Below are 25744 nucleotides of genomic sequence, written 5' to 3'. Positions count from 1 at the left end.
AAATCTCTCTATATAACCCTTGGGATAAAAGAAGAATCATATGCTGGGGATGTTTTATGAATGAGTATGGATGATTTTGACTGACAGTATGTATGATTGATTGTGATCATTATTGTTAATGGTTTTAAAAAATCCTATATATTATAAAGGTGTTCATGTATATTGTTGACGTATGCGATATTTGTATTTTTTCAAATATGTAAGTTTAAATGAAGTAATATTGTTTGTGCAATCAAGTTAAAAGTACAATTTCCTATAAGTATTTATTTTATTTATTTATTTATTTTTAATTTTTATAGACCGAAGTTCTTGTAGGAACTACAAATCAATCCGGTTTACATACAACTTTTAAATGCCCAAAAAGAGTAGTGGGCTTTACATAGAACAGTTGAACAATATAATTATATATAATATATATATATATATATATTATATATATAATTATATATAATATATATATATATATTATATATATATATATATATAATTATATTATAACAATATAATTTATAATTATTATTAGGATTTATCTGTAAGCTCCAGTTTATAATTGTTACTGTACAATGCTAGTCATTCTCTTTAAAGATGAGCATTTTCAATTCTAAAATGGCAAGAGGCGGTTGGCACCTTTCAGTTACACCAGACTAACATGGCTATCCCTCTGAAGGTCTGAATCACATCTTCAATTCTAAAATTGTCTAGCACCAAAAGAGAAATAGAGAAATAGCAGCAGCAGTACTGCAGCAGAAATGAGATCCAGGAGGAAGAACAAAATAGGAAAGAACAGAGCCAAGAAACAGGCCGACTAATATTTTGAAGACAGTACTGCTTCAGAGCAAAACCAACAACAAATGCTCTGTATAAGCTTTATTTTTGTTTTATTCATTTTGCTAACATAATGTAAAATACTGCCAAGAGTGATTCTCCTAAATTGCTTTTCCAGTAAAAGTGATGCTGCATTCAGAACAAATGGCAACTTAATTTTTCCTTCGTGAGTTTTTAATCTTTGTGTGATAATTGGGCAATGAAGAAAAACTATTATAACATTTACTCTTGAGTGTGCTTAAGAAACTGGTATCATTAATGGCATATACTTTAGCACAATGAGAAGAAATTAATTTAAGTGAATACCGGGCCCCTTGGGACCTAAACGAGGCTGGCTAATAAGAATTGTCAGCTGTCTGGTTATTACTCAGAAGGTGTGGCATTACAAGTCAATGAGAGAGGGCATGGGTGAGAAAGGGCCTGAGGCAGGGGGCCAGATGGTGGCGGTCTCCAAGATCCAAACAAGGCAGCTGACGCCAGAAGAATGTGTCCCCAGGAAACAACTACATTTGCCCACAAGGTTGGTTATCTGGACTTTTTCAATTATTACCTGACCTTAGGACACTCATCGCTGAAATGGTTGCTTAGGCTAGTCGATTACTTGATGGTAAAATAATAGGAAAAATTACTATATATTTTAAGTCGTATTTTAATTCTTGGTGCCAGGTGACTGAAGCATTCTGACTGGTTTCTTCTTGCATCAGATGTTCATTTAAAAGGACAATACTGTACTTTTTCATGTTCATTCTTTTGCAATTTTGCTGTGCTATTTACAGACAATAGAAGAGTACCATGGTAGTCTGCCAAACAGAATATTTGTAAAGGAAAATCATCAAAGTGGTTGGAAGAAATAATACATTTATTGAGTTAATGCATACTTTCAGATGCAAACTGTCTGGACCAGCAAGGTCACTTTCTTGTTCATCATCTATCTATGTAAGCAATTCTAAGCAATGAACTCCAATCTTGATAAAAGGGAGATCAAGAAAAAATACAAATCCCCAATTCCATTGAACACCAACTAACTGTACAACTGAAGCAGAAGAAACAACGACAATGAAATGGAATCAAGAAATAAATAGCAAAGCAGCTCATGGTTGGAAGCTGAATAAAATACCATTTCAGCAGTTTTGACAGATGTAGTCAGTAAGAACAGAATATTGTGTAACCAACTAAAAGCCTTATTTATTAAGCTTTTTCCCCCCACAGACAGAGAATGGGAGAAAAGCTTTAGAAAATCAAGCCCTGAGTTTGAAAACCAACTTTGGGCCCATCGCAATCTGGCTGCACACAGCAATTTTGCGGGGACAGATTTTAGCTGGATGTGGGCGGTGGGGGAGAGTGGAACTTTTAACTGGGTATATTTATGCATTTAAAAGATCTATTAACCACATAAAACTTTTGAATATTGACCCTCCCTAAATCTATTTTAACCTACTGGGATAACAACTTGCATATTTCTGACAAACCACGAAAGCAGGTATCAGCCAAAGATATTTCTCTTTTGGGTCTGGCAGTTTTCTCTTGTTTTTCTGGGCTTCCAGTTTAATAGTGGGCAATCTCTACTGAGACTAGTTGCCATGGGCCTTCATTCATAAATACCCAAGGATTTCTCCCCATTTTTTAATCCTCTCCTTCCTTATATATCTGGAGCAGACCACAGCTCTTTCTGAAACCTAACACACAAGCACTTGCAGCCCGACCATTAGGTACTGCTCTTGTGCAATTGACAAGTTTCTCTCTCTCCCTGGGGAACTTGGGACTCTGCAGTATCCCTGTCTGACCTACTATTACTGCTAAACTTGTATACAGTGCTACAAGATGAACTCCGAGAAAACTATTAAACCAGGCACTCAATAGTTCACAGAAGTTAAAGCCAGCACTTATCTGCATTTCAGTAGCAGTTCCAAACAAAAACTAGCCTCTGTATAACCTTAGACCTCCTGCAAGGCAGCACACATTATTACCACTAAACCACCGAGCTGGCCCAGTCATACATTCATGGCATTGTTAGGTAGCACTATACATACCTTCATCCATTCCATTCAATAATGAAGTGAGTTCTTCTAGTTTGCAGTCGTACTGATGTTCCTTCCATGTTTCCCCATTCTCACTTCGGAGCACAATTAGCTCCCTCTCTTTGCTCCGCATTGATCCAAAATGGGGGATTTCCACTATTACAGGGCTAAAGAAATAAAACGAGTCTACATTAGTTTTTACTCCATATTTACTTCTTTTTCATGCCCTTCGATCACCTATTCTTGTTAAATCTGAACACAATTTAGGGATTACTTAAATATGACAAAAACTGTGACAGTCAAAATGATTCTGTAAAAGAAGTGGCAAAGCTGCAGAATCCTTTGTTGCCAAGAGATTTTTTTATTTATAATGTGTTTGTCTATGTACTATTAATGGTAAGCATGAGCTTTCAAATGCAGTGTTCCATTATTAAAAGGATGCTGAAAATAAACACAAATGAAGACTCCATTAAGAAGAAAAGTTTCCTCCAATGCTGTGAGCAAAAATCTTTAGTATGGAGAATGCTAAAGCTTGAAAGAATTTCATTGGTTGTTGTATCCAGCAAACGTAAAGACTGTGCACTTCCTTTACAAAATACAGAGGGGCAGATTTTAAAAGCCCTACGTGTGTAAATCCAACTGGGGTTACAAGTGTGCACCCCCTTGCACACGCCAAGCCCGGATTTTATAACATGCGCGTGGCTGTGCGCGCATGTTATAAAATCGGGCATAGATTTGTGCGCGCCGGGTTGCGCGCGCACAAATCTACGTCCGCGCGTAGGTATTAAAATCTGCCCCAGAGTGAATTTTCAAAGAGGTGTCTCATGCACATGCTATTTTACAAACACCAAGAGTATGTACGTGTTTTACAGGGAGGAGAAAAGGGCCGTCTGGGGCATTTTAAGGCAGGGGTAAAAGGAATGCGCTGAAGCTGCTATTTTGTGAGAGATATGCATTACTGAACTTTTTTCTGTACGCTTTTACACATGCTAATCGACTGGCGCAAGTGAACCGAGACTTGTGGGTTGACTACAGTTTTTGACTGGGAGGTGTGTGGGTGAAGGTGTGGGGATTCAGGGTAAAGTGCTGGCCCTCATGCATACTGTAAATTATAGCTGTGGGTGGTCATTCGGGCAATGTCATGATTAATTCACGTTTGTGTGTTCATAAAATGGGTAGAGTATGTGCTTTCTTGCAGCAGAAATATTCAAATGCCACCGAAACATACGCGCGTACGTTTGGAGTATAAATGCATGGTATTTTATAAACTGCGTCCACTTATGTGTGCAAATGCTGTACTGCAGGTAGGTTTGAAAGTTAGGCTCTAACCGTTCATGTTTCCCATGTCCTATGAAGGCAGGCTCTTCAGTTGAAATGGCTGCCTATATGTCATGCCTATCCTTTACAAGAGAAATATTTTGCTGAGAATTATTTGACACCCTACTCTGAGTGCCAAATAACTGAAGCTCTTAAATATTCAGACAGAGAACAAGTTTGGATTATGCAGCTTTAAGAGGTTTCAATAGACAGTATCATTATTCTCCTACAGAGGTTGTACACAAAAAGATATACTTAATGTATACTCAGTTCACAGAATAAAAATACTGAGTAGCAAGTTATGTAAAGCTAACTCAAATTTATTTTACAATAAACAAAGGCAATGATTTACTAAATTCCGGGTGATTAGCCAGGCAAACATATGCTAAATGAAAATATTGCAAACTTCTTAATTTCTGAATGGCAACCACTTTAAAACACAACTATTTATAAGATAATGTAGAACTTTGACAGAAGAAAGGAATTCTGAGGGTTCGCCACACTGTTATGTCATCTTACTTAATTAAAAAAAATGCATCTACTGTTGGCCAATTGTAACAGAAAGATATCAATACATACTGGAACTAAAATGAATTTGCAAACCAAAATAGACAAACATTTTTGAGAAATACAAACTTTGCAGGTTAATACTCCAGACACTGTCTGTATTTAGGAATCACAAATTTCTGAGCATGAAATCCAACAAGAATATTCTGAGAGAAGGTATTCAGCAGTCAACATCGATCAACATGAACAAAGGATTTATTTTGTACGTTAAAATACAGCTGGTCAGAAGAGCATAGGAATATTTTGTCTGTTTAAAACATACATGTTATATATACAGGGGAATTTTCAAAGGAGTTTCACATGTAAATGTAACAAACTAAGGGACTGATTTACTAAGCATTTTTCCCATGGGCAAAGAATGGGAGAAAAGCTTTAGTAAATGACCCCCTATCGTAGCAATTTTAAATAGCCATTTACATGTATAAAGTGCACTTGCACGTGAATATCTTATGGACAATTCAATGGCATATATTGTAACAATTTTCAAAAGCCTGCTTACATGGGTAAAGTGCATTTACACATGTAAAGCCCAGTTTTAAGCATGTAAATGCTTTTGAATATCAAGCCCGTGGTGTTTTTTTAATGTGGCATTTAACATCCCTTGCAAATTACTGTAAATATTTCAGCCTTTTATTAGGTGGGTGCCTGCTCACAATTTTCTTTTCCTTCGCGTTATAGGGATTTTTTTTGTTCTGTTTTGTTTGTTTGAAAACACTGTGCGCTGTTTCAAAAATCAAAACAAATGCCCTTGTAAGAAGCAGGGGCTTTACATGCACAGAAGCAACTAAGAGAGGATAAAGTCAGAAGGACCAAGAAATACAAGGCTGCAAGGCAGGGCCGGTGCAAAGGGATTAGGTGCCTTAGGCGCCTTCTGCCTTGCAGACAACCCCCCGCCTCCTCGTGCCACCCCCTACTGCAATGTGGGGCTGCGAGCAGCGGTGCCGCAGCGGCAAGGACGAGTGCCACACTCCCAGTCAGGCCACCACCCCCATTAGGGGGCGCGAACCATGTGGGGCTGCGGCCTCACAGAGGAGTGGAGATTGCCGAATCTCCCCATCTCTTTGGCGCCACCACTCGCAGCCCCACCTGCCTCGTGCCCCCTAATGGTCAGCGCCCTAAGCCCAGGCCTAGTTCGCCTTGTGCTTCCGCCGGCCCTGCTGCTAGGAACTGATAAAACCGGGTGGACCAGGAAACACCAGGCTGCTGGGAAAGGTAGTCCTGAGATCCTGAGTAGAGGCCTACTTGAAGCCAGTCTTCAGGTTGGGGATGCCAAAGGCAGGCTGCCCGTGTAGAACCTCAGCTGCCCCTCCTGGAGGAGCTAAGGAATAAATATACTTTCTGGCATGCTAATAAATGGTACAATAACTGATGGGTGGGCCCTCTTAAGACCCTTAAAACCTAAAACAAAGAAATCAAAAACCTATACACAAGATCCAGCCCTACTTTTCTTGAAGCCAAGTGCTCTCTTCTGTCTCACCACAGGAAGCTCTTATTGTCGCTCGTGGGGGGGGGTTAAGGATTTCCTTAGAAGGGGAGAGGTCTCAGGATTCCCTCTAGAAAGGGGAAAAGATCTGTATTCCCCTAGAAGGGGGGAGGGGTATAGTCAGCCAGCGGCCAGGCACACAGGTGGGGCTGAGTGGAAAGATATAGGTGAGTCTGCAGGGTAATCAGAGCATGGCTTAAGCTCTGCCTGCACTCAGAGAGTCAGAGGGAGACGAGTGAGAGAGAGAGAGAGACAGATCCCAGAGAAATGAACTTATTTAGAGGTGAGAATAGAAGTGTTCTGTAGTGTGGGTGTGAGCATAGACTCTGTATAAGGTATTGCAGGGGAATCCTGGGGACTTGGGCTGGCCACCGTCATTTATACAAATGCCTTGTATGTGGAAGTCCCACAGGCTGATGCAAGTCTAGCTATGTGCTAGACTGTTAGAAGGACTGACAGTCTAGCGCACAGCTTGACACGCAGTTGAACACGCGTTTTGGACATTCTAGAATATCTCCTGATGCAGTAATGGGATTAGCGGGTCAAAAATGCATGACCAAACAAGTGCATAGCTAATAGCGCTCATTACATGTAAATGTTATGTAGATGAGGATATTAGCAATTACCCCCAATTTAAAAAATAGCAGTGCACCCGACACGTGCTTTTTAACATGGAAACTTTTACGCCTGTCCCGCAGCAGGCGTAAAGTCTGGCCGGACATCAAGGGCTCAACTTAAAAACAAAAAATACTGCTTTTCTGTCCGGAAAATAAGTAGGAGGAACCGCCGAAAGCAGCACCATGCAAAATTAAAAAGGCTTGCCTGAAAAAAAATTTCTGAATGCACAATACACACATACAATATATACATGCTCCAGACCATACATATTGTGTGTATATATTGTGCCAGTCAATTAGCTGCTGCGGGATAAAATGGATGCTCGTATTAAGCGTCCATTTTCCTAACCTGCACACAGCCATGTCTCCTGGGCGCCTGATGCCAAGGACGCGCTAAGGACGCACGATTTCCTCTAGTACATCCCTTTTAATGTGGCAGTTCATTAGCATAGTTCATCGCGTGCCCAGGAGAGGAGGATGGGCGTGCATCAGTGAAACGGGCACTCAATATGAGCACCCGTTTTTAGCGCGTTTATATTGCATCGGCCTGCCAGTGCCTCAAAAGGAAATGATAGTCCTAAATGTTAAGTAGTTGCTGTATAGTGAAAGGAATAAAGTGAATTTCTTTGCAAGTAACTGCCTCTGCGTGTCTGTTCCAGACAGCTGTCAGCAGGTTGCACAGGACCCAGGCAGCAACTTATTGTAGCTCTCTCCCACCCCCCAAAAAATGTTTTTTGTATTGTTTCATTTCAGAAATAAAATGCCATAACTTATGCCGTTTTCAGACCTGATCAGGTCTGTCGTGGAAAAAACTCACCACTGCCTGAATCTCAGATCCAGACCAGCACCTGGGCTCTCTTCTCAACACCTGGCAGCAACAACAGTCCCAACAGTGGCTCTTAAACGTGCAGGAGTTGTGCATGTCTCTTCTTCCAAGCTACAGTATGAGTCCTGGCATGTGGTAATTAATGGGCAGCATGGCACGCAGGGATATCCAGACCTCTTTTTGTACAGCACATCAGTGCACACAGCACCTCCTGATTTTCCTCCTCCGAGTCCTTCCAGCCTTTGTCGTCTCCCAGGCTGAGTGATATGGGGAGAGCCTGCACTGAGCACTGGATGAGACTTACTTTGAGATATGGGAGCAGCCGCAGTGAAGGAACTCTGGCAACCACAAGTGGTAGCCAAGGTAACCAAATGAGCCAGCTGCCCGCACTACACCAACTTCTCCGTTATTCTACCCTTACATGTAGAAGGAACTGGTCCATTCTGAAAAGTTCATGTGTCCTCTCTCCCTATGTTTTCAATTTTGGCAGAGACAATGGTGGGGATTTCAGTGTTTTCCTCTCTCTTCTTCTGACCATATCAGTCTTCTCCATGTCCACCTTGCCTGTCCCATACAGGCTGGGTGTGCCACACAATATTTTTATTATTGTAGGTGTGCCTTAGGCTTGAAACGTTGGGAAGCACTGATATAGTTTAGTGCTGCAAAATACTGCCACGTTCTTCCAACCTCTAAATGTTAATTTACAGACAATCTATTATTTTAGTGCACATCAACAGTAAAAATTTTACCAAGTGCATGCTCAGCAATACTGTGATCTCCTGTCATCTCAAAGCCTGTAAATACCTTCTCCATGACCAAACTGAAATTAAAAGGCTATCATTGTCTACTAAAATGCAATTGATGCAGCTGGAACAGTTCAGATTTCAAAACTATGGAAGTACAGCACTCATGGAAGCAGGATGCTTGCAGTGAATTTCACATGCCTATAAGCAAAAGATAGTTTGCAGAGCTTTAATAAATCAAGCCACTATGATTTTCTTTCAGTGACCTAGATCAACTGAAAGCATTAGGGAAAAAACTCAAAGAAAACCTAAACAACTAAAATCAAATATGGGAATGACAAAAATTAGAACACAAAAAATTGACATTCTATATTGTTTTCTAATAATGCAGTGTCCTACCCAATAAATTTTGTTGCTTGAGGCCCAAGCTGCAGGATTCGGCTAACCAAGCTCTCCCCTTCATTTAAAGGGGGAGGACTGGTAGGAAGGTGGAGTTTACTGAATACCATCCATGCAGCAGGAAGAGAAACGAGAAGGGGAAATTAGGAAACAGCTTTCACCAGAGTGCCATTCACGCTGATGAACAAAATTCATAGCAATATAAAAAAAATTATAATCAAAAAAAACCCAAAAAAACAAAAACTACCACATCATAGTGGATTGTTTCCCCTCATTTTGTTTTCAAGAAAAGTTAACGTGTTATTAAATGATGCTGTTTCAGACATGCAAGTAATGGGAAAGTCCTTTCGGTTTTGTATCCATTTGATGAACATTAACTACATTGAAAGGTGGGTGTGTGTGTGTGTGTGTGTGAGTAGGGGGTGTGTGTGTGCGTGCATGCGACGAACATCCAACATTCAGTTAAGACAACACATTTTTACCATCCCGGGTGGTGCCATAACTGAAGGCCTTATCCTGGGAATACTGAACAATAATTTAAAGTTTTCACTCACCCTAAAAACTGGGCACCAGCAGGACCCATTTCCACCAATCGACTGGCTAAGCCCTCTCCTTCTACCATGGGGGGTGGGCTGGCCAGTTTATGCCTCTTCACCAATCGGCAAGTGATGCGGGTGGGTGCTGTGCACTTGCGAGGTGGAATAATTATTCGCATCCCATGATGGCGACTACCCCTCATTGATCCGCCTCGTGCGTCCACCATAAAACTGACAAGAAAACTGGAAGGGGGGGGGAGGGGAAAAAAAAAGACAGTAGCAACTTGAGCACATTATTTATGTAATAAATGTAAAAAAGCCAGAGCCTCTTCGAGTTCATTCAAGCCAAATGAAATTCACAGGCCAAATTGCAAACATGAATGAAACAAGAGCTTTCTTCTGTTACATGCCACTTCAGTATCTGCAATCTGACCTGAAACTACCTTTTTCAGTAAATGAAAATACAAAACAATCAACCGAGATATCATCTTGTAATGGGAGAAAACATAAGAAATTAGATGTTTTGCTAAAATGCATATACTAACAAAATTAAATCTTCAGTTAAATACAGTACATAATAGTAGCGGTGCATCAGATTCCAGTATAACAACAAGTGGTGAAAAAGGACTATAGGAGTGATGGTGAAGCATCATAGCCCTCTGAAATGTATCTGGCTTCTCAGTCATTGCTTGGATGTAAAATGTCAGATATTTGTTGAGGGCTGGGATGTGTTAGAATCTTGCATGAATGCTAGGGCCAGACTGTGTAGTATACAGCAGTACAGTCAACATGCGGGGAATCATCAGTCCATGTTTACAAAGGATGACGGAAATGCGCCAGGCCTGAACAATCTGTTAGAAAGCTAATTAAGAAGGCTTTCACCCCTCATTTGGTGCTAATAGAAACCTATCCTCCCCCAGTTCCCCCCACTCCCCAAAACAAACCAAACTAACCATGGAAGCAGGCCAAATAGATGATTTAGGATGCACAGAATATTTCAGGAATGAGTAAACCCTGCCTTGGTCACTTCAAATAAACAATGGCCTTGCAGTGGAATATTTCAATCTGAATTGGGCTAGTTGTACAGGAGGACCAGTCAACTCTGACCATGGGACATTCTGCTCCATTTCTGCGTCTACAATTCCCACTGAGAAGTATAATCTTATTTTCTAAATAAGAAAAGTGAGACTGCAAATCCTAGTTTACGCAAGGAGGGGACCCAGTAATTTTCCTGCCTTGTTTCAACAGGCTTTCAAGCTTAGTTGACATTGTAGGCATCAGTAGGTGCATATTCAGAAGGTTTGTCTGACATATTATTTTAAAGTTTTATCGTTAAGCTGTACTGGTTAAATGTTTTATTGAGATACTGCCTATGTTGATTGTACACTGCGTAGAAATGTTGCTAGGCTGAATATGCATTTTTAAATAAATAAAGAATGAGGTACCTCATCACCTGGTTAAACTTTATCCAGATAAAAAAAAGAGAGAAGCATCATGGCAGGTGTTCCAGGGGTGAGGCTTATACTTAGTTGGATAGCACTGAATATCAGATAGCACTGAATATCAGATAATTATCCTAATTACTCTGATTGTGGTGGAAAGCAGGTCTAAAGGTTAACTGATTATGTTTACCAGGATAACTTTAAAACTATCCGGCTATATTTAGCATAGAGACAGGTAAATAAAAAACAAAAGAAACAAACACAAAGAAAACGCCTTTAGCACTAGCAGTGGCCTGATCACACCCCCAAAGTTAGGGACAAAATGTTGGGCCAAAACAACCCTGTGACCCCTCGCCCTCCTGAAAAAATGCGGGCCACCCTCCCCAAAGCTTAGCTTAGACCCTCGAGAAGAGGTGACATTATTACCTCGTCTCACAGGGGAGTCGCCAGCACCCCAGAATCTCTCCTGCCTTGAAAAACCAACCTTCCCCTTCCTCCCGGCCATTGCCACAATGAGGTAGCAGCAACACCCCCCTCACACTCACACAAATGTAAAACATTGCAAAGGGGTGGGGGAGGCATTCAGCTAAGCTTTGGGAGGGGCCCTCACTGTTCAGCATGGCCAGGGTAAGAGAGCATAGCAGCCCTATGAACAGACATTTTTCTCTTATCTTGGAGGGGTTGTGTTGGGGGTGGGGGTAGAGAAGGGAACTGGGCTGCTGCTCACTCCAGGTTTTTGTTTCTGTTTTTATTTTTCAGCTTAACTGGCTATATTCAGAAAACAGATGATTACATTGAAAGTTTTCCTAGTAAACTTATCCAGATAACTTTAGCTGAGTACATTCAGTAGGAGATTTGTCCTGTTGAATATTCAGCTAATGTTATCTGGCTGTCTTTGCCGCTCGCCAGCCTATTGAACATGGACACTTTATTCATGACTGCCGAAAGCATGTTCTCTTTTCTTTATAATCCAAGATTCTGGAAAATAAATCATATAAATATTTTATAGCTATAAATAATTCTCCTACCACGGCTATTTGCATAGATTTTGTAGTTGCTGTCGCAGGTTTTCAAAATAAAGCCAGTTCTCTGTTCCTCTTTGTTTATTCTGGAATCTGTTGTTCTTAGTTTTGAAAGCAATATATAATGATTAAGGCCTGGATTCACCATTCTATCGCAAAATGATGAATCCTGTGAAAACGGGGGGCGGGGGCCTGTGAAAGCCGGCAGCCTTCGCACCACCGCGGTGTCTTTGCTGCCGGCTTTCGCACCAAATAGCGCCACCATGAAAGGTGGTACTATTCGGTGCGCTACTGGCGCCGGTAAGGTTACTAACCTTATCACAGCCAGCAAAGACATCGCCGAGTCCACCCCCTTGCCGCCCCCAGCATGCTATCACACGCGAAAAGGAACTTTTCGCGTGCGGCAAAGGCTTATCGCACGCAATAAGCCTTTGAAAATGACCCCCTAAGTTTGATAGTCCCTTGAGGTTAATCTATTATTTGATGCATCAATAACAAGTTAAGGATAAGTCTCCAAACACCCTTTTACTCAGGTAAAAGGGATTTTTGAAAATAGACCACCCTGTATGTCAGTAAAAGTACATGGAAACCACAATATGTATCCTTTTACTCACATTTTCATGGATGCATTCCCCGGGTGGGGTTAGGGGACAGCTACAACACACCTAAATTTTGCATTTTCAAAACAAGGCATGTTGTTGTCACCATGAGAAAAGTATCCACAGACAAAGAAGTGCAAATCTCTGCAAGTGCTCTTCCTTGGCCAGTTTTCAAAGAGATAGCATGCATATGCTTTCCATTTGAGAACAGCTGGAAAACCTATGGGTAAAAATACCTGTGGACCTGTCACCTACACACAGAGTCTGAAAACGTCTCCCTTTATGCACAGCACCACGAGCAGGTCCATGGCTAAGCTTAGTTTAGAGAACTTTTGGGGTCTGCTTCTCAAACTGAAAATTTTACAATCTGTGAGTGTGAAGGAAATATCTTTAGAAAACAGTACCCACCATGTTTGTGTCCCTTTATGCATGAAGACAAGATTTCACGAGAGAACTTGCCTGAGGGTTTTAAGAGGGATACTTGTGTTGTTGGCCCCTTTGGGAGGCAAAGGCTAAATGAGCAGGTGTAGTTCAGGCAGGATCTAAGGTCCACTTTTGTTTTCCATGTTCCTTATGTTAACACAATAAAGTAGTGACCTATCAACCCAGAACCCTCTAATTTCATGATCAAGGTTGAACTGGGATGATATTTCAACAGCCTGAAGAGTATCCAGTTTTACAAAGAGAAAATCCACAATGAATTAGAAGTTAAACTCAGTAGTGATTTTATTTTAAAATTAAAAAAATTCAGCTGTGCATAAAAACATCCTATTAATCAGAAATCGTAAACAGATGGCATAAACATTACAAAATGTTTTCTTATGAAAACATTTAATCATACTTAATTTAACATTTTTCTCAGGGTCTCGCTATAAAGTAGCAGATGCCTTCTGAAAATAATTATCTATATATGCTAAAACAACATCATTGTTTTCATGTACTGCTAAGAACCATGCTGTGACTAATGACTATGTACAAAGAAGGACACCCTATAAATTTTGGCATACGGGGGGAGGGGGGGAGGTAAGGCCCCCAGGTGCTCTCTACAGCCTGGCAAGCTGAATTGAAAACCCGCAGCGGTTGGGGGATTCTATCCTGTCCGGTGGCCAGGGATCGTATCAGACTCGGCAGCCCAAGTGCAAAAGGCCTGGGGGATTTTGTCCCAACTGGAAGAGAGGAAGCGTGTGTGTGTGTGTGTGTGTGCTCATGAGAGAGAGAGAGGCAGTGTGTGGTGAGATGTGTCTGCTTGAGACAGCAGGAGCCAGAGTGTGTGTGTATGTGTGCCTGAAAGATGGAGCCAATGTGGGTGTGTGTGCATTAGAGATGTGCTTCGGGGAAAAATTTCATGTTGGGCTTCGTTTCGGGGCCCCCCCGCGGGAATTTCATTTTTCCCACGATTTGGGGGCCCCATTTTGGGTTAGTGCACACTTTTTGGAGTTAGAGAACGCTAACTCCCGTTTGCGTGCACTTACTCAAAAATGAATTTTTTCCGAAATTTCAGAAAAAACTCAATCATTTTTCGGTTCTTCCAAACCATTCCAAATTAGGCAATTTTGTTGACATTGCCTAATTCGGGAAAAATGATTGCACATCCCTAGTGTGCATGTGTATGTTTGCATGCCTGAGAGAGAGGGGGCCAGTGAGTGTTTATAATTGAGAGAGAGGGAGCCAGCATGTATGTGTGTGCCTGAGAAAGAGGGATCCAGTGTGTGTGTGTGTGTCTATACACCTGGGATAGAGGGAGGGAGCTGGTGTTTATGTGTGTGTGAGTTATGAAACAATGTTTGGGTATGTCTGTGTATGCAAATGAGAGAGCAGAAAGTTTGTACACCTCGCTTCCCCTCCCACTAATCAATGACAATTTCATGGTGACCAGATGTCAAAGTTTCCAAGTATGAATAATGAGTATTTTTTTCTAATCCTTATTGATTTTAATTAATCAGGTGTTATTTAATGTGATGTTTTTAAATATTTTATTGTTTTGGGAAATTAAAAAAATAATATATGAGTTTGTAATTATTGGATGTTGTTCTGTTCATCAGTTGTTTTGAAATATTAATTCTTTTTATTAGTATGGTTTTACTATTATAATCGATACTTTATATTTCTTGATTTTATTGTCTCGCATCCATCAACTCACTACTATCCAACCTCCAGCTCGCTTTAAATGCCTCGAAAACCGAACTCCTCATAATCTCAAATCAACCTGACCGTATACCGCATTCTATCTCAGACACCACCAATCTAGGAAAAGCCCCTTTGCAATCTGTCAGAGATTTGGGTGTTCCATTAGATCAATAGCTAAATTTCAAACCACATATCAACACCCTTATAAAGGGGGGTTTCTTCAAGTTTCATATCCTTAAAAAACTCAAACCCCTTCTCCATGCTCAGGATTTCTGCACTGTAATCTAGACGACCATCCTATCAAAATTGGACTACTGTAATTTCCTCCTTCTGGGCCTCCCCTTTTCTAGTATCAAACCCCTGCAAATACTGCAAAATGCCATGGCCAGGATCATTACTAATACTCGAAAAGGTGACCATATCACTCCCATTCTAAAGGATTTGCACTGGTTACCTATTTCATTCCGCATACAATACAAAACCCTTACCATCCTCCACAACTCCATGTACAATCTCAATCACTCATAGCTAGAGGATGCTCCACGTTTCCGTTCATCAAATCGTCCCTCTAGAACCTCCCTCGCAGGCACCCTTCACACCCCCCTCCCTCAAACTTGCACATCACTCCTTCACCAGAGAAAGAGCCTTCTCCATTGCCGGCCCCCCTCTCTGGAACTCCCTACCTGCAGAACTCCGTAACTTCAAAAAAGGACCCAAGACCTGGCTGTTCAAACAAGCTTACCCAGACTCGAAGCAAACCTAGCCAGATTTTCAATTTCGCACAGCCCCTCATACCGTCCTTTAGCATGTACCCTTTACAATGTACTGTGCTCACTTTGTTCCCTCAGAACTGTACAGTAATTCTGCCTGTTTAATTTAGTTCTCCCCCCCAGCCTTTATTACATAGTGTGTATATTGACTATTGTACCCCCATTGTATGATGCTTACTCTGCTCCCCCAAATTATGACAGTTTTGTAAAATTACTATTATTGTACATATCCCATGATGATTTTTGTACATATTCCATGATACTTCTGTACATACTCCATGGTCTCACTTTGTTCACTTGTTAAGGTTATTCACCGTCTGTACCCTTTAATGGTACTGTTCCTTTTGTTTCTCCACTTACTCTCTTAAATTCCCAGCTGCCGCTTCCTTTTTCTTCAGCCTGCCCCACCTTCCCCCTCCTTGTTCATTGTAATTTCTAATCTTTCAAAGTTACCTGTAAACCGGCGTGATGTTCCCACGAATGCCGGTATGAAAAAGTTTATAAATAAATAAAAAATAAATAATGATTTTTGAAGAATGGTGATTTTTCTGTTTTACCATTGGTGTACTACATAAAGAATCTGACTTGTTGCAGTTTTCAGTTCAGTTTTTGTCTGCACTTTTCAATTTATACTTTATAGTCTCTTCATTCTGTATTTAGTGAGGGTCTGTCTTTGTTCTGCATGTGTGACTGAGATTAAGTATTCTGCTAACGTGCCATTTCTATTTAGGGATCTATAGCCGCTTAGCTTGCTCTGTTTTCCTAATAGGCAGTGTATTAGTGTTTTAGGGCCTGGTATAATGTTTGCAGGGTCATCTTTTCATAGGTATGGTTGTAACTGTTTGAGTGCTGGCAGTTAGTGATATTTTGAAATGGGAGGTTTATTATATTGTAATTATAATTTAGTGTCCTCATTGCTTTCTGAGGACCAAGCCCATGCCCAACTTGCCTTACAATAGCCCAATACCATATGTGTTACAAGGGTCTTTTTGGCTTTTATGTAGGATTTTCTGTTTGAAACCACCTCAGTTCATGTAAATATAATATACATGCTGTTGTGATATTTTTACTTCCAAAGACTGTACATTGAGTGCCTTTTTTCATGTAAACTCTTTTATTATAAAGGCATAATTTTAAATTGTGTATGGAAAGGGCCGTAGTGGGGAAGACTGGACACAAAGCTGTAAGATTCACTTAGGGAGTCTAATACCTTTGTACTGGCACTGATTAGAAAAATAATACAGATTAAAAGTAAAAGAGGCCAGCAGAGCAATTGTTTGTACAAGGGAGAGTGAGTAATTGCTTGGGACAGAGGGGGAAAGAGAGAGAGAATGTGACTGCTGGGGATGGGGGAAAGAACTGAGAATGGGATATAGAGAATGAAAAAGAGAGGGGGGATGGAGAGAGGGAGTGAGTGTGGGGATGAGAGAGATTGATAGAGAAAGATTGATAAGAGTGACTGCTGGAGATGGGGGAGATGGAGAATGTGTGACTGCTGGGATTGAGTGGGATTGAGAGAGAAAGAGTGACCGCTGGAGATTAGGGGGTTTGGTAAATCAGTGCTGGGGATGAGGGCAATAGACAGAGTGAGTACTAGAGATGAGGGGGATTGGGGATAAGGAGAGTAGGGGACAGAGAGAGAGAGAGAGAGACAGTGCTACCTCTGGGAATGATGGGGGAGGAAGAGGAGATTTACATAATTGTCCAGATTATCTACTTTATGGAATCTGCCTGGTACTTGCAACCTGGATTGTCTACTGTCAAGAGACGGGATGCTGGGCTCGATCGACCATGGTCTGACCCAGCATGGCATTTCTTATCTTCTTATGTTATGAATGAAAGAAAGAAAGGGATGTGAAAAGGGGAAAGGGAGGGAATGGGTGAGTGGGAGGGAGGTGAGTGACTGAGATGGGAGGGAATGACAGAGGGAAGGGAAGGGCTGAGTGAGTGGGAGAGAAGGGTTGTGTGACTGAGAGGGAATGGAAGGAGGAAGGAGTGAATGATTGAGAAGGAAGAGGTGAATGGGAGGGAGGTGTGAGTGAGTGAGCGAGGGGGAAGGGGAAGTGAAGGGGAAGAGAGATGTATGAAGAAGAGAGGGTAGATCGGTTTTGTGTGTATATGTCTGTGTGTATACATAAGAACATAAGATATGCCATACTGAGTCAGACCAAGGGTCCATCAAGTCCAGCATCCTGTTTCCAACAGTGGCCAATCCAAGTCACATGTACCTGGCAAGTACCCTAACATTAAATAAATCTCAAGCTACTATTGCTTATTAATTAATAGCAGTTTATGGATTTTTCCTCTAGGAACTTATCTAAACCTTTTTAAAACCCAGTTACACTAACTGCTGTAACCACATCCTCTGGCAATGAATTCCAGATCTTAATTATGCACTGAGTGAAAAAGAATTTTCTTTGATTTGTTTTAAATGAGCTACTTGCTAACTTCATGGAGTGTCCCCTAGTCCTTCTATTATCTGAGAGAGTAAATAACTGATTTACATTAACTTGTTCAAGTCCTTTTATGATTTTGTAGACCTCTGTCATATCCCCCTCAGTTGTCTCTTCTCCAAACTGAACAGTCCTAACTTCCTTAGCCTTTCCTCAGTGTATAAAAGTTTTTGAGTGGTTTTTTTTTTATAGCTGCTTATGGTTATTTTTTTTTTTTACACTATCTCTGGTGCTATTCTAAAGTACTCGATTTTTAGTTTATGGAAATTTGTGTTAGGAAAAAGACATATTTTGATTATTATGTAATAAACATTATTTTGGGAAAATCTTCTTTTGTGTATTGTACACTGGTGATCACTTGCCATATTCTGTACAATGCACTCAGGATCTTACAAAATCCTTTCTAATAGCAATAATGATTTTATTTTTCAGTGCTTTAGAAGGAGACTCTACTAACGGGTAGATTAACTAAATCTCTTCTCACATTCTGCGTCTATTGGAAAAGATCTTGATGAAACAGGAACTAAGTGATCTATGCTATAACTACAAAGTCTGTCAAAAAGGCCAATTAACATTTTCCTTTTAAAAGGAAGTGTTACATATGTTCATTCCATAGAAAAAAATGTTTTCAGTAGAGCATTGCAGGGAAGAGGTTATTAGCAGAGAGAGCACATCATAGTGCCAAAACAGAGCTCCAATATTAACTTCCATCCATTCATGCCTGCCTACCACATAAAAACTCTCACTTTGAACTCTTGCCTGATTTTGCACAGCACAACAAGGGAGCACCAGCCTGTAAACATCTTATGTTTGGGTGTATACATGGTCTCTCTTTCATGGATTATTTTAAAGAGGAGAGATATGCCTTGAAAAGGAATGTACTACAATACGCAACAACAAAAAATTAATTCATGAAAGACCTGATAAAGCTTTTAGGGTATACCACCCATGTGAAAGAGACTCACATGCAAGAAAACAGCCAGTGATTGGATACATTTGATCAACCAGTTGGTTATGGTCTTTTCTTTGAGGCAATTGTCCTCTATGTGTGTCAGAACAAAGAGCTTGTGCTAGTCTCGAACTGGCAGACTGCTGGGGTGAGGCAGGAGCCATCTGATGCTTACACAAAAGGGAAACTGAGCAAGCAGAAAGGGTTTGCTTAATCTCCCAAGCCTAGAACCACAACCATACCCCTGAGGATCCAAATTGGTCCTCATGAATTTATACGAGGATTGTTGGGAACAAGGCAGTACTCTGAACAATTTGAGGGCAAAGGAAAAAGCCATGAGGATACAGAGGAGACCTGCAAATCTTGTGTGCCTGTAGATAAATGTATCTGTGCCTGTAAGGTGAAAAAATGGATTCCTGTGTTAATATCTGTATAACCTGACCTGGACGGTCTGAACTATGAGTTTGCTTTCTCAAACTGCTTAAGTTGCTACTGAGCCTAAATCCACTTGTCATCCGTAAAGACCTGTGCCCTAATGCATAACCTTGCAAGTGGAAAACCAGGATGTACTTGCTTACTATTAAAGCAGGAGTGGCCAACTCTGGTCCTCAAGAGCCACAAACAGGCCTGGATTTCAGGATACCTACAATGAATATGCATGAGCTAAATTTACACGCACTGCCTTTGTTTTATGCAAATTGAACTCATGCATATTCACTGTGAATATCCTGAAATCTAGGTCTATTTATGGCTCTTGAGGACTGGAGTTGGCGTCCCTGCATTAAAGTGTATACTAAAATAAAGTCTGGTTATGGAGACCTGGATGGGAGTGCAGGCAGCCCCAGTAACCTGACACACATGTGCTGGGTAGGAAAATCTGGACTGGATCCCAGGAGATGTTTTGATTAGTTACATGCACTTTTGTTATTCCAAAGACAGAAACAATTCAAATGCTACAGAAATCCTCCCCGATATAAATAGTAGCCACAGATCTTTGACCTGTAGATAGGATTTCTATTACACATTCTTAATTGATGCCTGGTGCCACAGATCACAGCTCTACTTGCAAGCCAGTATGTACATACCCTGAGCCTGGCTAATAGATGCTGCGATAGCGTGAGGACTAGAATAGGACTAGGACACCATCTTTTCTTAACAGTAAACTTATCTGAGTGGGCACAACGCAGAACTGAAGTAGCTACCATCATTTTATTTCTAGATATATTATTTAATTTCATTATTGCTTTATTCTCTTTTCAAAATCTCAAACTTCAAGCAGGCTGACAACATTGGAGTAATATTCTAGTAAATTTATCATTGTATATATTCTGAGAAAAAAAAAGGAGTCAAGCAAATAAAGCATATTTCACACACAAAGTTCAGAGTGATCACCTTGCATCATACAAAAAGCTGAAAAATATTTCACAGAGTAAATAATGTAAACAAATCTTAATATTGGGAAATTGGAAGCAGGCAGAAAAAAAGTATCCATAGTTGGCCAAACAAAAAATATCAAGCAACATTTGAGGGACAACATTATGCATATATGTAGGTCTAACACATATATAATTCCTAGACAATATGAGGACAATATTCAAAGCTCTTTTTTACCTGCATATAAAGCCCTATTGAAAATGGTCTCCTCCCTTGCCTATGGATAAAAATGTGGGTGTTGTCACAGTAAACATACTTTTACCCACCTGAAAAAGGAAGTGAGAAGGGGCAGAGCGAGATTGGGGAAGGCATGTGGGGCTTTAATTTTGTAAGCAACAAGCATACTTTATGCAGGCACAATTACCCTTGCTGCAGATGTATGCACTGTATGTGCCTGTCCATGGCCAGCTGCATTTTCAAAGGGGAACCCTTGTTGGGTTTCCCTTTGAAAATGAGCTTGTAATCCCATGTGTACAAGTGGCCCTAAGTGCTGGCAGTTTTCAGAACCATTTAAGCAAGTAAATATAAGTTTACCTAGGTAAACTGGCTGGCTGAAAATTGCCCAGCCTTTCCTTGGCTAAACGTACACCCAGGGATCAATAACATATGTATTTTTAGCTGGGTAAATAGAGTGGGGGGGGGGGGGGGGAATAACGCACAGAAATCACATTTTCAAATCTACATGCGTTATTTTTTTATGGAAGAAGTGCCAGAAGAAAAAGCAAGGGCAACACTCTGCAGGCGCTGTTTCCTGGGGCAATTTTCAAAGACAATATAAGCTTGTACTTTCCCCTAGCACTGGTGTGAAGTCTGGGGGTAAAAGTAACTGCAGACTTTACATTTATGCAGGAAGATTTGAAAACTGCACCCTGTATAACTTTCTCTCAAGTACCTGCAGGAACACATACTGCGTTATACCATAAACACTGCTGACTGTGTAAGAAAACTTATTTTTAAAAAGTGACTAAAACATTGCTCTGCGTTATTGCATTTCAGTAGTGTGCAAACTATTTGCTCGAGACAGGCACTAACTAAACCGCAGAAACTTTACAATGTGCCGTAATATTGTTTAAAAAAGAATTTCTTTCCAACCAAACAGTTGTGAGATCAAACTGGTGTTATCATAGGGTGGAAACCCACCAGGTCTCTCCGTTGAAGCAGCTGTTAAAAAAATGTTTATACATTTTTGAAAATCGTGATGTTTACACCCTGCTCACTACTATCTGTAAAAGTGACAAACACCACATGAGACACAGCCTATAGGACAACAGCTCTTCCAGCTTGGCCACAAGCATGCAGCCATATGGATCATCAAGGGCCTGCAGCTGTAAAACCCCTGAAAAGTGGTGACTGACCTTGGAAACAGATCATTCTGCAAGCAGTTCACCTCAGGAGGTCTTAGCCTATGTGCTTTAAAGGTGGCCACAGATAGCAAAAGGACTGTAACTGATACAAGTTATTGTGAAAAGCAAACTACTCTGCATGTTTTCTAGGTACATACATACAGAAGCACTACATGACTAGCCCTGAGCTAAATTGGCCAAGGGCCTTGCAGCACTGTGACATCTCCACATTTAACAAAGGCTACCTGTGATATGTCAAAAGAAGCAAATAGCTTCTAATATACCTTTGCATTGGGTTCAATGACGTGAACCTTTTCTTAGGAGACATGTGGGTGCTTTCAGAGTCATTAGAAACTATACTATGGCCTTGACATTTCTGAGGTGACTTGCAAATACAAGTGAAGACATAATATATCTGATTCCCAATCCTGCCTTCACACAGTCTGACCAGCATCCTTGTCTAGCCTCCCCGAGAAGCTAACCTAACCAACATGATATCCCAACAGCCAAGGCTATACATGATAGTTGACATTTTGCCTAGGTAGATGTAACAGGATGCATCTGTGATTGGGTGCATGCAACCAGAAAGAGGTATGCTAGTTTGGAATGACCTATGAGCATTGTGGGAATGCCACAATGTAGGACAGGCATTTTACTAAAAGTTGGAAGTGAAGGCCTGCTAGGTGAGCACTCTGATGTTAGCACTAGCTCTGATACAGCTGAAGCAGTGCTGTCAGCAGTGTCTTTGCAGGCCCATGTGACAAAAAGTATCCCAAGTTCTGATGCATAACTTCACATGCACACGCTTGTCAGATACGGGATGAGGTTGTAAAACGCCAACTCTGTCACTGATATTTTAAACTGTCTACCTGTTGCTTTAGGCTTGTGCCTTTAAGTTTCAGAGCTACTTCTGATTTATAGGATTTCTAGAGCTGTTGCTCTCAATGTTCAAGGCCCAGCTGGAGTTCCATCACACCTATGATACTATCTGACCCACATGTGAGGACTAGGACAGGGTCCTAGGGGAAGGCCCATCAAGCAAAACACTGCAAGCTAGACCAATTTATGTACACAGTGTTGGCAGTCCTACATGAACTCTATTGAGACATATGCCTCTTTTAGACTCACTATCAGTCTGAAAACATTAGGCCAGCCACAAGTATTTAGTGTTATCTTTACTTTGACTACAAGTTTTCAAGTACAGTCTACTGCTCCATTGTCAAAATGAAGCCTAAGTAGGCATACGTGATTTCTGTTTCACACTGACCCAGACAGAGGAGCAGTGAGTCAAAGAAAGATGATAGAGAGAGAACAGCAGCTGCAAATACTCTACTGACCTCCCTTCCATGGAAGGGGAAGGGGTAGAAGAGGCCTAACAGGCAAAGTAGCATTCTAGGAGGCTTTGCTGAAGCTAGCTGCCACTCAGCATGGTGTCCTCAGCTTGTGTGGGAGCACATGGGGAACCCAGGGGTAGATCCAGAAGTATCTCCATTATCCCATGACACAGAGCAAGATTATGGAATAGCCAGCAGAGCAGCACTATATCTGTTACTTTGAGTGGGGGCAATCATTAAAGCTCCACCCATTTTGTCCAAACAGCAAAATTGACTTTTGATAACTCCGAAGGTGTGTTCTATCACACAGTGGGTAGAACATAAGGCCTCATTGCATCTCGTCTCTGCCGGCATGTTGGGAATAGCAATGGGGGTGAGAAGCCAGGTCCTGCAACAGAATCCCTAATCTCTTGTGTCAAAGACAGAATGGGGGCATCATTCACACCACAGTCACTTTAAGATATGGCCTCCAAACCACAGCATGCTATAAGAGAGCAGAAGCTAGCCTCTAGCTTAGCATGAGCCTTAAAAGCCTATTTCTCTACCCTAAGTGACCCTATTTTCTATCTTAGACCCCATTTTCTGTGACACTATATGACCACTATAGCACTAGCTGAATCTGGGTAAGATCTTCCAGACTAGTAAACTATATCTAGGGATTCCACCAAATGTGTGGCAACCCCTCACAACCAAGCTAAGGCTACTCGTTTGTAGGAATCATCCAACCCTGAAGCAGTACATCAGAGCTGCCACACCTGTCCTAGCACAAAAATGTCTACTTTTTGGTCTGAATGTGCAAGGCCCTGGCTTCTCTGCAGTATGTCCTCCAGAGATACAAATCTGTCAGCCCTGACGCAGGGAATATCCTAGGCCCAAAAATGCACAGGCTGCTGCTTCTGGTTTACCTGTGTGATAGGCAAGACAAACTGTGCTTGACATCCTGGCTGACCCATCTGTGAGTACCAGCAGTGTGGACAATTAAAGGCTGTGATTAACCAGTGAGATTTCAACTGCTCAAAATGGGAGGATTGGAAAAGGCCAATGTTTAAAGTGAAACGTACAAAGTGTGTAGTGGCTGCTCACACACCAAGCTTTATGGCAAGTGCATTGTTTGGCCTCACAAGAAGAGCAGGCCTCTCGAGCATGGGGAGAGAAAGGCAGGGCCTGGTGCAGTGGCATGCAGAGCTAACTGTACAAGCCACTTGTCATGTAAGCAATGCTGTATAACCCCCACAGCTCCCCCCATGTCCATGCCATTTGCTGCAAACACATAGACAGAGATGGAATAGAGAAAGAAGCATTTCTCTTACCTACGAGCCAACTGTCACCGAGAGGCCATCTTCAAAATTTTCAAAGAGCCCAGACTGCCTAAGTAAAAATGATTCATGCACGGCTCACGGGTACCTGGCCACCATGTCAAGGATACGCAGTCAAGCATCACAGACCATTTGTACATTGAGGGAGTGGAAGAGCTTTCTGTTGTGGAAGATCTCCTCCCTATTACAGGGTGGGATGATGGCTACGTGAGTGCAGTCAATAGTCCCAGAACAAAGGGAAAGTGAGCTATAGCATAAAAGCCTCTCTTCAATTCCATCAAGTTCTGCCTGCCCTGAGGAAATGCTATGTAACGATGAATGCGGTCAGTTACAGCTGCTATGACCTGGCTCAGATAGTGGGAAAAAGTTGTTTGGGGCATTCCCCCAACGACGCCTACTGTTACCTGGAAGGAACGAGATGCCAGGAAATGCAGGGTGGCCAATAATTTGGTGAGCCCTGGTATAGCATGGGACCTTTCTGTGACCGGATCCAGATCCCCTTAGATTTCTTAATATAATTCCAGGTTAGCCTGAGAGCTGAGGTGATACCTGCTAACCACATAATCTTCTGGCATGCCAAGCAATGAGGCTTGTGCAGGTAAGATGCGCTCCCTGTATCTCCTCTGCCTTGGCCACGTGCGTGCCAAGCACTGCCATGGGCTACGACCCTCTTCCTGCAGGACCAATGGCTCAGGCTCTGGTGCAGGAATTTCTCTAAGAGGATTTGGGACTTCCCTTTCCTGTTCTTATGGTTGTTGTTCTTGTTGTTGTCTGTAGGAGAGCATCCTGAAGCATCCAGTATCTCCCAACAAGTAAACTTGCCACAAACATAATAGGTTTAGGAGGACAGGCCAGGTAGGACAAAGTGTTTTTGTTGGCCTAGGAGGGCGTGGTAGGCCTCATTTTATTGTACATAATAATAGCTGCTCTAATAGTCATGATCCGCGAAAACAGCTGTGGATATACAATAAAAACATTTTTTCCATTGTACAGCAAAAAAAAAAAAAAGGTGTAGTTATTTCTGAATTTAAATTCCACGTTAGTGTGTGTTAATTTATTGCAGAATGCGGTAGGACAACATTAACTCCTCCCACTTGCATACTAAAATTAAAATTTGCATGCTAGTTTGTGTTGCGCTATTTATCGTGCACTCAACATGCGTTAGACCCCATTTAACACGCATTAGAGCCCTAATGCATTTTGATGAATGATCCTAGTAGCTGGCTAACTCAACTCCTTCCAGTTACGCCCCCAGAACACCCCTAACTTAGCTGGCTAAATTCTAGCCGGCTATCTTATTAGCTAGTTAGAATTTAACCAGATAGGTGCCCAAATATTCATTTAGCTGGCTAACTTCTGAGTTAGTCGGCTAAATGTTTTTGAATATGGACTTCAATGAGTGATGGCCGAGACTTCCTCCTCCTCCTGCCCAGGGGCTTTAAATGCTGCCTATGCAACATCCCCAGCCTGAGGAGCAGAAACTGGGCTAGGAAACTAAACCCAGGTGGTCACACATGGCAATATACAGTACCACTACTAAGCTACCCAGCTGGTCCCAATTTAAATTCTTTAAAATCATTTTCACTAGAAGTAATGGCCTCCTTGCCAGTATTCTCTACCTCGT

The 25744-nt window shown here is 41.5% G+C and overlaps 1 protein-coding gene across 2 annotated transcripts in view; it reads right to left on the bottom strand.

Annotated features, from left to right (window-relative positions):
- The window catches only part of ANK3 (ankyrin 3), a 1160209-nt gene that overhangs the window by 195151 nt on the left and 939314 nt on the right, over positions 1–25744 (bottom strand). For both annotated transcript variants that reach the window (XM_029609754.1, XM_029609755.1), the window contains 2 exons: positions 9350–9574; positions 2856–3010 (listed from right to left, as the gene is read on the bottom strand). In XM_029609754.1, the coding sequence (XP_029465614.1) occupies positions 2856–3010; positions 9350–9574 (380 nt within the window). The remainder of the gene's footprint in view (positions 1–2855; positions 3011–9349; positions 9575–25744) is intronic.

Source organism: Rhinatrema bivittatum, chromosome 7 (genome assembly GCF_901001135.1).
Source record: "Rhinatrema bivittatum chromosome 7, aRhiBiv1.1, whole genome shotgun sequence".
NCBI lineage: Eukaryota > Metazoa > Chordata > Amphibia > Gymnophiona > Rhinatrematidae > Rhinatrema > Rhinatrema bivittatum.
Note: the sequence above shows the minus strand (reverse complement) of the source record. Positions and strands in the feature narration are given on the sequence as shown.